This window comes from Hylaeus anthracinus, unplaced genomic scaffold, assembly GCF_026225885.1.
Source record: "Hylaeus anthracinus isolate JK02 unplaced genomic scaffold, UHH_iyHylAnth1.0_haploid 11981, whole genome shotgun sequence".
Classification (NCBI taxonomy): domain Eukaryota; kingdom Metazoa; phylum Arthropoda; class Insecta; order Hymenoptera; family Colletidae; genus Hylaeus; species Hylaeus anthracinus.
This window is the reverse complement of record NW_026534329.1, coordinates 2,345,127-2,355,880: the sequence shown is the minus strand read 5'-3', so window position 1 is coordinate 2,355,880 and position 10,754 is coordinate 2,345,127. Positions and strand designations below refer to the sequence as shown.

The following is a 10,754-nucleotide window of genomic DNA, read 5'->3' as shown; positions in this document are numbered from 1 at the left end:
TTTAGAACTAAATCGGATCTGGATCAAATATCTGAAATGAACACAGCAGAATGGAAACTTGCACTTTTACACCTATTTCTACGTCAATGGATTAGATTCAAAAAATTAATAATTTTTTTTCAATTACGTGAGAATATATGAATTTTCCATTAACCAGACGAAATATTTTTGTATAGATTTAAATTTTGTATGTTCATAATTCATTTATATATTTATAATTATCCGCAATATTGTAGGTCAATGAACTTTGGGCAAGCACATCTTCAAGCAAGAAGGTCACGAGAACTGAAAATGTTCCAAAATACTTATAGGACAATGGATTGCAAGACAGCTGTATCTCCAAACTAAATTGTCGATGTGAAATCTCATCGAGATAACTGCTTCAAAAAGAGAATCTCTTCTCAGAGGAAAAGCTCGCGATGGCTTCCAAATATTTAATCAAATAACTCGTGTATTTTTAATCTTAACGTATTTCTGCAAATTGTCACACATGGGGTGAACGTCTCGTTTCCTAAAAATGGATGAACAAGGTTGGCGATGTGATCGATTAAATGTCGATATCTCGATAACGAGTGTTCATTTAATGTTAGAAGAGCACCTTAAGAATTCACCTTTCGTAGCGTGGGTACAATGTTTGTGTTATTAAAATTACTATCTTATTATATATTACGGTTATCGAGTAAAGTAATGGGTTCCTTGTCATCGGTGATCTATACTCCACAGAGTGGCGCATTTATCGCGACAACCGTGAATATTTCTGCTGTCTTGGATGATGCACAACAACGTCCGCAGGAGGTATTATGAATTTCTTTCCTTTTACTTTGCAGGTGACAAAGAAAATCAAGTATGTATGATACGTGGTTCCACAATTCTGTTATTTTTACGTAAGGGCCTGTAGCATATAGTTTAATTCAGAAAGTCTTTGCGCTTCGCTTACCTTAACTAGACAAAATTTCCATTCAAATCCATCCTTGTCTCCGTCCACCGTCAATCATTCCAAACAAATTGTTCCCACCTAGCATCACTCACAAAACATTCACGTCAAAGGCCACGAAAAGTCCGACGATCGATTCTCGTACAGAGTCGAAATCACAGAGTCGCGCGTCACTGTTTGGCAGGAAGGTGTCTCGGCCACAAAACCGTCAAAATTTCGAAATTGTGAATGGGTTTGACCGCGGCGTGGGCCCTTTGCGATTGCAATGGAACCGGCAGACAGTCGCAGAACACCCTGGAGTGTCAAGTATCGGCTAAGAAAGTCGTGTCGAAGTGCACACCAGCCCTAAAAGCCGTGAGGAAATCGAAATGCGGCCCTCGCCGCATGCTGTTCGCCATCCTTATTATACTGGTGGTGGCTTTCCTCGTTTACTCCGCGTTGTACGTAAAGCAAGGGGCGGTGGCGATACGGGCGAGCCTGTCGAGACGACGTCAACCAGAACAGCAGGCTCCACCTCCGCCACCTCCATCTCCAGAGATCGTAGTCGAGGCTCCAGAACCCGAGGAAGCACCAGTTGAACCGACGGAAGAAACGACTCCAGAGGAGGGTGAGTGGCTATTATAAGGGTGTGGAAAAAGAGGAACAAAGTTTACCATTCTTTTACGAATAAATGGCAGACGATAATTGTTTCGATTGAATCTTTGAGAATGTTGTCAAAAGATGTTTAACTTCTCGAAAACCTTCCGCTCAAGGAAGCCAATATTTTTTTATTACCAATTTCCACCTTTCATAGCGACGCAACAGCTAAAATTAGCGATCAGCGCTAGTATCAGCGTGTAGCAGTTTCCAGCGTGAAAGTTCGCGATACGTTTCGTGCCACCTGACGGCTGTGCGTTGTTAATTCTCTCGAAAATGGGTGCTTGGCTGCCGTGCAAAATTCACGATCCCTTGTTCGAAATCTGCACCGACAGCTGTGCATGTTTAATTCGTTCCAGAATAGAAGCCTAAACCTTCGCCCGCGAACAGAAAATTGGTATCGCGCGACTGAAAGGCACTCCATCAGGAGCGATGGATTTGTCCCACCGAAGAGTGGCGAACGTGAGTGATTCGATTAATAATTGCTCTACGAGCGAGCACAAACTACATCTTAACTCCATTTCCTACCTATTTTCAATGTCTCGATCCAATTTTATTCTTAAGCTGTTGGTTAGTCTTTGTTAGCTAGATGAAACGTTTTCAACCCTTAGTTCGATCCTTACGTTCAGTCCTCTTCATAGTATTCAGGGGTTGTTTAAAATGATATTTAATACTCTACAAGAAACTCAAATATTTCCTGTCTATTTTCGGTGTCTGAATTCAATTTTATTTCAGTCTTTGTAAAGTAGACAAAACGTTTTCAACCCTTATGGTTCAATCTCTAAAAATTTCCCAATTAACAAGCATGTCACTTTATTATCCTAATTTTATTTTCCAAGGTGAGATCGTGGAGCAGTAAATCTTGACGTCGATTGTACAAGAAGTCTTCATGCACTGGCTAGGATTATTCCTAGGAGTCTCGACGCGAAGAAGAGGAAAACTGAAGGTTTGATCCCAGGTAACGAATGTGCCAACCGTGCTACGCGGGAACGTAACGTATGTACATAAATCCGTGTCCGAAACACTGAGCTGGAACTACATTTTTCATACGCAACATTATTCGAAGCAAAGTTACGTTGCATTTCTCAGAGCAACGCCGATTTCATTCTTAGCAGTAACAGCTGCGAGGCGCCATGAACGACAGCATGGACCATTCTTCGATGATCTACATTTTAACCTTGCTGTTCGCTCGTTAACTGCTGAACAATCGAATGAAATTATTTGGAAACGTCGAAGTAATCCTTGGAGTTGATAACAACCTGATAATCGAAATATTCATTATTCATTTCTAGACTGTTGGGGGGAAACCAAATTATCTATCGAGTGATTCAGCCTTTATGGAAAGATTAGTGACTGTGACTCGGTCGTTTTATATTAGATAAATAAATAAAAATTACATAGAGAAGAAGTTTTACGATTTGAAATTGGTAAAGTGAAATTCAACGTTTATTAATCGAAACTTCTTTCATAACTATCGAAAGAAACGAGCGAAACCTTATAGAAGTGGCTTGTATTTAATATATTTCCTGAGTATGAAATGATCTCATCTATATATATAAAAATTGATGTTTGTATATTTTGTATATAATTGATAGACTTGGTTTCACCGATGAACACGAAACTTGGCACATATATGTATTTTTTCATGGAGAAGGTTTTTACATAATTTACCATAGTCATAAGATTATACCATAGCAGTCGATGAATTAATATCCAACATCAATCTAACTATATCGTCTCCCATTGCAACGATCCTATCGTTCTCGTCAAAAAAAAAAAAAAACAACCTTTACTACAAACAACCTTTCCCCTCCAAACACGCAGCTACATCCCCAAAAGGATCCTTCCATCCTGAAACTGCAATCTACAAAACGATACAAAACATTGCTACACGGTAATTTTATTAAATCTGCATTTGCTTCGTGCGTCATACAAACGGCGAACACAGAACGTAAAAAGTTTCTCTCAACGTCCAACTAATTTCGTAAAAAAAAAGCCTCAGTCTTGGTGTCACAACCATAACAGAACAAACGTGCGAGCGACGTCGAACGGAATCCCTTAATCAAAGATGTTCAATCGCTCCACGTGTGAAATAATTTGCTTGAATTCCTCGTCGCTGATGTGCTCCTGGAAGGACAAGATAAGGCACGCGAAGAGGAACTTGTCGACGATGTCCTCCGTCAATCTCTCGATGGATATCTCTGGATATTCAGATTTCACGGTCTCGGCGTAGTGGGCTAGAATCTCGTGGAGCTCCGTCGGACCATTTTCACGCTTCATGTTGTACAGCAGAATGGGCCCTAGATCGACGGCTGGCGAGCAGTACCTCATTGTTTGCCAGTCGATCACCTTTACGTCGACGGGTTTCCCGTTCTGGTATTTGAACAGGAGATTATCGTGTGAAAAATGACCGTGGCAGATCGTCGAGACCTCGTTAACCTCCGACGCGATGCTCTTCACCATCTCCATCGGGCTCTTATTCAGCTTCCTTCTCACCTTCTCGGCCAGCCTCGAATCCGGCATCGATTCCAGGGTGTCCATCATCCTGCAAACGAGATACCGTGAATTAATAATGCTTTTGATTGCTTCTGGGATATAAATCCAATTTAAAGCGGTATGGTACAGTCTGGCGCATGCATTTGTTTGACCTAGTTACGGTTCACGTCCTGAAGGATTTAGAATTTCATTCCGACCAAGATTTTTTATTTCAGCTGGTTTTGCGCTTGATTAGACTTGATACCTTGAAAGGATTTGGGTTGTCGCTAAATTGGTCGAGGTGAAATATTTATGGAATATAATCTGGGTTAATATCGTTTACTAATTAAATCATTCGATACTACTTGTGGGTCTTCGTAGTTAATTATATTTCAGGTAATATAGATCTGCAGAAATCAGGACAAATTGAGAAAATTAAGTATGGATAGTGTTTTTAATTTATTCTTGAGGAAGGTCTGGAGTGAAATCTAAATGTAGAATAATATCATAAGAAAGTTCAAAAAGCAGAGAATATAATAAAGAAATTATTTTATGACATGCGGTAACAGGACAGAAAATATAAAATAATGAAGATTTTTCTTTTACGTTCACAATGTCAGACAAGAAGAATCAATGATGGAATTTAAAAAAAAAAAAAAACCATGTATGTATGACAGCAACGAGTATTGTTCTACTTTTCACCGCGAGACACGATTGTTTCGAAATCGTTTAACACAAATTTGCTGTTTGTCAGGATCTGTCGATGCTTGAAAATTAAACGATCGCGTTATTGTGCGCAGATTTTCTAACAAACCGACAATCAATTGATTGGCGTCAATCTGTTGATACTCGAGGCCCAATCAATTTAGGATACGGTCCGTTTCGATTGTGCGACGATTATTCCGCTCGAATGGAAGTAACAATACTATGGATATCGACACCAATAAAGCCCAAATTACTGAAACGTAATTCTAAACGCTTAACGCCAAGCGTCATACGCTGACACGATTGTAAAGCATTGAATTATAATACAGTTGAACACTCCGAACGGTAGGCTCGATACTACCACTTTTCGTAATTTAATTATTGGCTCTATTTCAAATATTTTTAAACTGGTAAAAAGTACGATTCAACATTGCATGTAAATTGCTTTAACACGAGGTTTCTAGAAAATAAAGATGTAAAAAATTCCAATAAAATAGTAGGATTGTCTGAATTAAAAAAATCAAAGAAATTCTTAATCGTCTTATCAACGACCATCGTATCAGCTTTTGATCATCAATTTCGGAGCACACAATTTTTGTTATCAATTTTTATTAAGTGAAACCACCTATCTCAGCACTTCTTGCGTAGTGTTTTCCTTTTAAGTAATTTCTACTCCTAATGCACAGAATGAAATCGATCGTTTACGTGAGGTGAATAGATTAAATATCGTCTACTTTCGGGAGCAATATTTAACGAGAAACTTCTCTTAAAAGCGAACAATTTCTGTCGTTCGCGACGTTTCGAGTTCATTTTATCTCGTAACGGTTAATCCTTCCGTCGTAACACTAATTTAACTCCCAGCGAACGTACGTCCCGCGAAACGTGGAATGCTGTTTATTCAATCCTTAACTGGAATTACTAGCCGGAGTTAGTGATACTTAACTGGAATCAGGAAGACTCCATGTGATGTATCTTCCTCTCCCTCTGTTATCCTTCGTAATCGCTGGAAACGTTCCTCCGCGATTTTAAGTTGTCAAAAACATTTTATCGGAGTATGGTCGTGGAGTTTACCGAAAGGAAAACGTATTACCATGGAAGCGTAGAACTTTCTTGATGCGAAATTTAAGCGTGCGAGGCCACGAAAGGTTCGAGAATTTTTTCTTGATAAAAATCAGAGCACTATATCCAACACTCTCATTTCTTATTGATAATTTAAAATAAATATGTTACATTTCAGATAATTTCAAGAAATTTAATTACTCCTTTGGTTATCGAAATAAATTTAATATTGAAATTGATTATTCATTGAATCATACACGGTACATTAAATTTCTAATGTATCATTACAGAAGCTTGAGCATAAAGACTGTTTATATATTATTTACTACAAAAAGTCGTTACAATGGTTTAAATCTGCCAGTTCGAACGTATAAAAGAAATTCATTATCAGGTGAAAAGAAAAAGGAATGAATTTATCAAGATAACAATAAACACATACACGTTGGATGTAAAAACATGGTCAAGAAGTACACTGTTATTAATCTAACCTTGAATTCGGAAGATAAAAATTTATTGTATCATCTTGTCGAGCTAAATGAGCATGATTAACATGATTAGCGTCTGCTATGATCTGATTTGTTGTTGTAATAGAAGTTGTAATGAGAGAAAAAAATACAAACTAAAGACAAAGATATGAGTGTAACAACAGGAAAAGAACAATGATACACATTTTTAACGTAAAAGGTGAGAAAGTGACTTGCACTGATTCACGCCCAACGTTCAATATGACGAACGTAATATGTACATTGATTCTGTTCGATGAAAACGCGAGTTCTTATCTTTCTAAGTAAAGCCGAGGATGCAATCTACGATTGTTAATCTTGAGTTTTTTCGATACGTCCAACATGTCAAATATCTCTAATCTGAATATAAATCATGTTAATCATGACGTTCATTTTAATACCTTAAAACTTCTAATTCTGTCCCATTACATATAAATTTTTAAACAATTTAAAAAATGTCTTCTCAGAATTTTAACTTTCTTAACTCATCTTCAACCAGATTTAATTTTATCAACTGAAAGACTACCAGAAACAGTACGACTTTAATCTGAGACAAAGTCAGATGCATGTATCCATAATTTATGAACAGTATGAATTCAAAAATAAACTGTTACGAGCACAATGTGATTATGGTACTGATTACGGATCGAGTCACGAAAAATTCCATTCATAATCTAACGATACTTGTTAATGAATCCAGCAAAGCTAACTAAATTCCTTATAGATCTCACAGTTAGTCACACCGTAATGTATTTCAATTTAATTAACACATTTGTGGTAATGCAACGCGTGCAATTGATTCTCGTGGTTGGCAAATGTCACAGGTACACAACTGCGATGAATATTTATTTTATCTTCGCATAAACAAATTAATAAACAAATTAGTACAAGTTTACTAACATTATTAATATTCTAAAACTAAAAATAATAGTTTCCTGAAGACTAGTGATTATCCAGACGGACTTTTCGAATAAAACAATTTTTGTTAGATAACTATAGAAAGATCTACTCGAAGTCATCGAACAATGTCTAACTATAATAGTAACAACGTGTTGACGTGTGTCAGTGTACCAATGAACCCGTCAAACGTGTTCATTGCGATGATTTTCACGTGTCGCGTGCCATTGTAATTTAAATACTCGTATAACATCTCTCGTTTTCACGCCTTTTAGCGAATCAATGGATAACTGACTTTTGCTGAACGAGTAATTAGTCGGTTTACTTAGCGTAACCCACTCTGTTCAGACATTTATTTCTATGTATCGTTACGTAACGTTTACCCCATCTTTTTGTAAGTAAAATGAATTTCGAAGCCTCCGATTGCAAACACGGAAAAAGATATTCGATTCATTTCATTGTACGGTATTACATGCAAGATTAATTGACGATATTCATCAAATTAAGATAACAGCTGATAGTCTCTCGCGAACAACTGTTCAATTAATAAACGTTTCAACTTTCAATTTCGGGTTCACTTCGATGGGTTGCAAAATGTACTCAATGAAGTGGCAAATAATGCGTGAGAAAAATGTACAATTCATTAAATTGGGCAAATAAATGAAAAGTAATAAGAAAATAGTTATGACAAGTAGGAAAAAATGAAAGGTATAAGACTTAGCTGTTGTCTGAAATTAAAGACACTTGTTTAGTGTGCCAAACTTCCTGAAAGTGAACATTGTACTGCGTTATAAAAACAGAAAACGACAATGTTACATGTATATCGCTAACTTAAGTTATCTTTATGTGTGTACATAGTCTTATAGCTTGATAACAGATTGTGAGTGGGTTTATTGATATTCCTCTTTTCTAAAAATAATGACCAAATGATAAGTAAAGAGAAATGAACTGGATAAGAAAGGGGAGACAAGTATTCATGAATATCAAGTGTTTTATGAGGTGAATGAGAACATTATTCTGGTACACTGAGGAATGTTAGCAACCACAAGCACTTCAGAGAAATAACCGAGGGATAGAGATACAATAGCGAAGTTCAGTGTCCACTCCATAAACATTCCACAACAGTAGGTGTCTGACATCCCTTACAGCTCACCTGAAACATCCAACCCTCCCACGACACCAGGACCTCTCAACTCCAAGAGGATCAAAAATTGGAGCGTAAACTACTGCTTCCAACAAACTATCCCAACATTGTAAAGAGTACATAAATCCTAAACAAACATCCCACATTTCTCCTAAAACCTTCCATAAAAGAGAGTCCACTATTCCCTCCAACCCTCTCACAACATCATCACCCAAAGCATAAATAAGCACCAGATTACCTGGAGGACCTCTTCTCGTACTGAATCATTAAATCCTCCGCGAGCGTGACCTCCAGCATCTTGGCCTCGAACTCCCTGAAGATCTCAGGCTCCGTGGCCTTGAGCCTGAGCCCCCTGCCGTGGAACTTTCCCAAAACTCTCACGCACAGCCTCAACTGATCCTCGTCCAGATCTCCGTCCGCCTGCGCGTAACCAACCGCCTCCAGGTCGTCCAGCACGACAACAGGTCTCTCGAATCGACCTAAATCGGCCAGGTAGCACCTGGGCGCCAGATCCGATCCGTACTTCTGGGTCATCTTCGAGTAGAACATCTCCTCGTTTTGGTAAGCGTCGAACGTCGTTCCAGGCCGATTGGCGTCTTCGGGGAGCATCTTCACCAGCAGCGGGTAGCCACGTGGTTCCCCAGAGAACCTGATGACCGTTTCCACGCGATAAATCTCGCTGGTGCGGCTCAGCTCCACGACGCGAACCGTGGCCGACTCGAACTCGACGAATTCGCGCGAATTCGGCTCGCAGAAGCAACGAGCGTGCACCATTTCTGGTATCAACTCCGTCTCGATGAAATCGACGGTCAACTCGTGCGGCTCCCGTGGATCCATGGCGTCTAGGGACGATTCGATTAGGCGAATAACGGTCGCGACGTTGGATCACGCTGCGATCAACAGGCGCGAGTTGCGTTCGATCGCGACAGACTGGTGGCCACTCGCGTCGCGGCAGATGCGAGAGTGTCAGTCAGGGAGTAACTAGGCCACGGGCGCGCACTGTCCCACTCCTGTGTATCGATCCCTCGCTCAGATATCATTCGGAGCAGTGATAAGGTGCGCTGGCCGACTGCTCGATCGCTTACGCGGATCGTAATACGCGTATCGGGGGCGAACGAGTCGACAGTTTGAATTTTGGAGCTTTGGTTAAACCGCAAACTAGAAGGTCCAATTAGGTGGGTCACGAACTATCCCACCTTTTGCTTAGCTTTACTATTTTATTTGAAGTTTTTCATTCATGGATCACTTGCAAAGTTTTTAAAAATTTATTGACATTATTAGCCTTGAATAATTTAATGAAATACTAAAAACTTAGAAAAGTTGGAGCCAACGTTTCACACGTTGATAAAACATTGCAGAGGATTTATTTTCCCGCGTATATTCTCTCGTTTCAATTTTAAAAAGTGAACTTATTCCTACGTGTCCACACTAATTCCAATACGAGACCCACAATACCATCCAAACCACCTAAGCAACTAAAATAGAAGTCACAACTTAGTCCAACGATTCCATATACCAAACCCAATAAAATGAAACGTATAGTAATTTCTCTAAGAAGAAAAGCCTCAAAGGCGCCCAACCACCGTCTCCATTGCCTTGGTATCCGATTTCAATCCATTTCTTCCAGACTCTTCGAGGAATGCCTGATCGATACCGTCGACGTAAATATTGTGAATTTCACGGTGAACGACGTTCAATGATACCAAACAATAGCGACAATTTGGAACTGGCAGGTAAGAATCGTTTCGCGATTATCTTCGAGGGTATTGGACCGGATGTGAACGCACGTCAAACCAATCGTGGTAACGTGTTTATTTATCGCTAACCTCGACATGATGATGTGTCGGGACGAGACGATCGCTGGCAGGATGAAAGTATTGTCGGGAATTGTCTCGCGTGCCACCTCCCCTCGTGTCCCAGATAACGAAACTCTTATCTCATGATGACGTCACGAACAAGTTTATGCTCGATTGCTCGGCCTTGACAACAGGAGAGGGTCATCGACACCGCTCGACCAGGGGATTAGACTGTCGTACCAATTTGGGTGGAGCTCTTGCCCAGACGACAAATAAGAACACGTGATGTACCGTAACTACTCCAATTTGCATGGTGACTGTTCACTAAGGGGAATTTATCAATGATACACGCCGAAAAATTTGAATTTTTGGGGAAACAGAGTTCATAGGAGCCTAATTGCAGTACCCCCTTTCAGTTTGGTTCAAAAATGGTTTTAAGGGTGAAGGCACCCCTTACTATACAGGGTGTCCCAAAACTCGGGGAGGAGCCGGAAATGGGGGGTAGCTGAGACGATTCTGAACAACAATTTCCTTTGCAAAAATGTCGGATGGGGCTTCGTTAAGGAGATATTAAGCGAAAACCCCGACCAATCAGAGCGCGCGTA

General features: G+C 39.7%; 2 protein-coding genes across 3 annotated transcripts; one reads left to right on the top strand and one right to left on the bottom strand.

The window, feature by feature from the left end:
- The first annotated feature begins 976 nt into the window (after positions 1 to 976).
- Positions 977 to 3,026, top strand: LOC128885500 (uncharacterized). 2 transcript variants are annotated; one of them, XM_054139579.1, is made up of 2 exons: positions 977 to 1,541; positions 2,410 to 3,026. In XM_054139579.1, the coding sequence occupies exons 1-2, from the start codon at positions 1,163 to 1,165 to the stop codon at positions 2,427 to 2,429; spliced, it is 399 nt and encodes a 132-aa protein (XP_053995554.1). In that variant the 5' UTR covers positions 977 to 1,162; the 3' UTR covers positions 2,430 to 3,026. The 2 variants fall into 2 exon arrangements, 1 of the variants encoding a protein (XP_053995554.1); XR_008459620.1 differs by lacking the exon at positions 977 to 1,541 and adding an exon at positions 1,726 to 2,032.
- A 424-nt stretch (positions 3,027 to 3,450) lies between these two features.
- On the bottom strand, positions 3,451 to 9,339 carry LOC128885498 (uncharacterized). Its single transcript, XM_054139577.1, has 2 exons — positions 8,592 to 9,339; positions 3,451 to 4,115 (listed from the first exon to the last, which is right to left on the bottom strand). Exons 1-2 carry the CDS (start codon positions 9,188 to 9,190, stop codon positions 3,629 to 3,631), a joined length of 1,086 nt encoding a protein of 361 aa, XP_053995552.1. The 5' UTR covers positions 9,191 to 9,339; the 3' UTR covers positions 3,451 to 3,628.
- Positions 9,340 to 10,754: the final 1,415 nt, after the last annotated feature.

What these genes read in the sequence shown, in the direction of transcription:
- LOC128885500 (XM_054139579.1), top strand. Translation starts at nt 1,163, where the DNA reads ATGGGTTTGACCGCGGCGTGGGCCCTTTGCGATTGCAATGGAACCGGC. An exon ending in AGAAACGACTCCAGAGGAGG is followed by an intron (nt 1,542 to 2,409) that starts GTGAGTGGCTAT and finishes TTATTTTCCAAG; the next exon opens with GTGAGATCGTGGAGCAGTAA.
- LOC128885498 (XM_054139577.1), bottom strand. Translation starts at nt 9,190, where the DNA reads ATGGATCCACGGGAGCCGCACGAGTTGACCGTCGATTTCATCGAGACG. An exon ending in TACGAGAAGAGGTCCTCCAG is followed by an intron (nt 4,116 to 8,591) that starts GTAATCTGGTGC and finishes TCTCGTTTGCAG; the next exon opens with GATGATGGACACCCTGGAAT.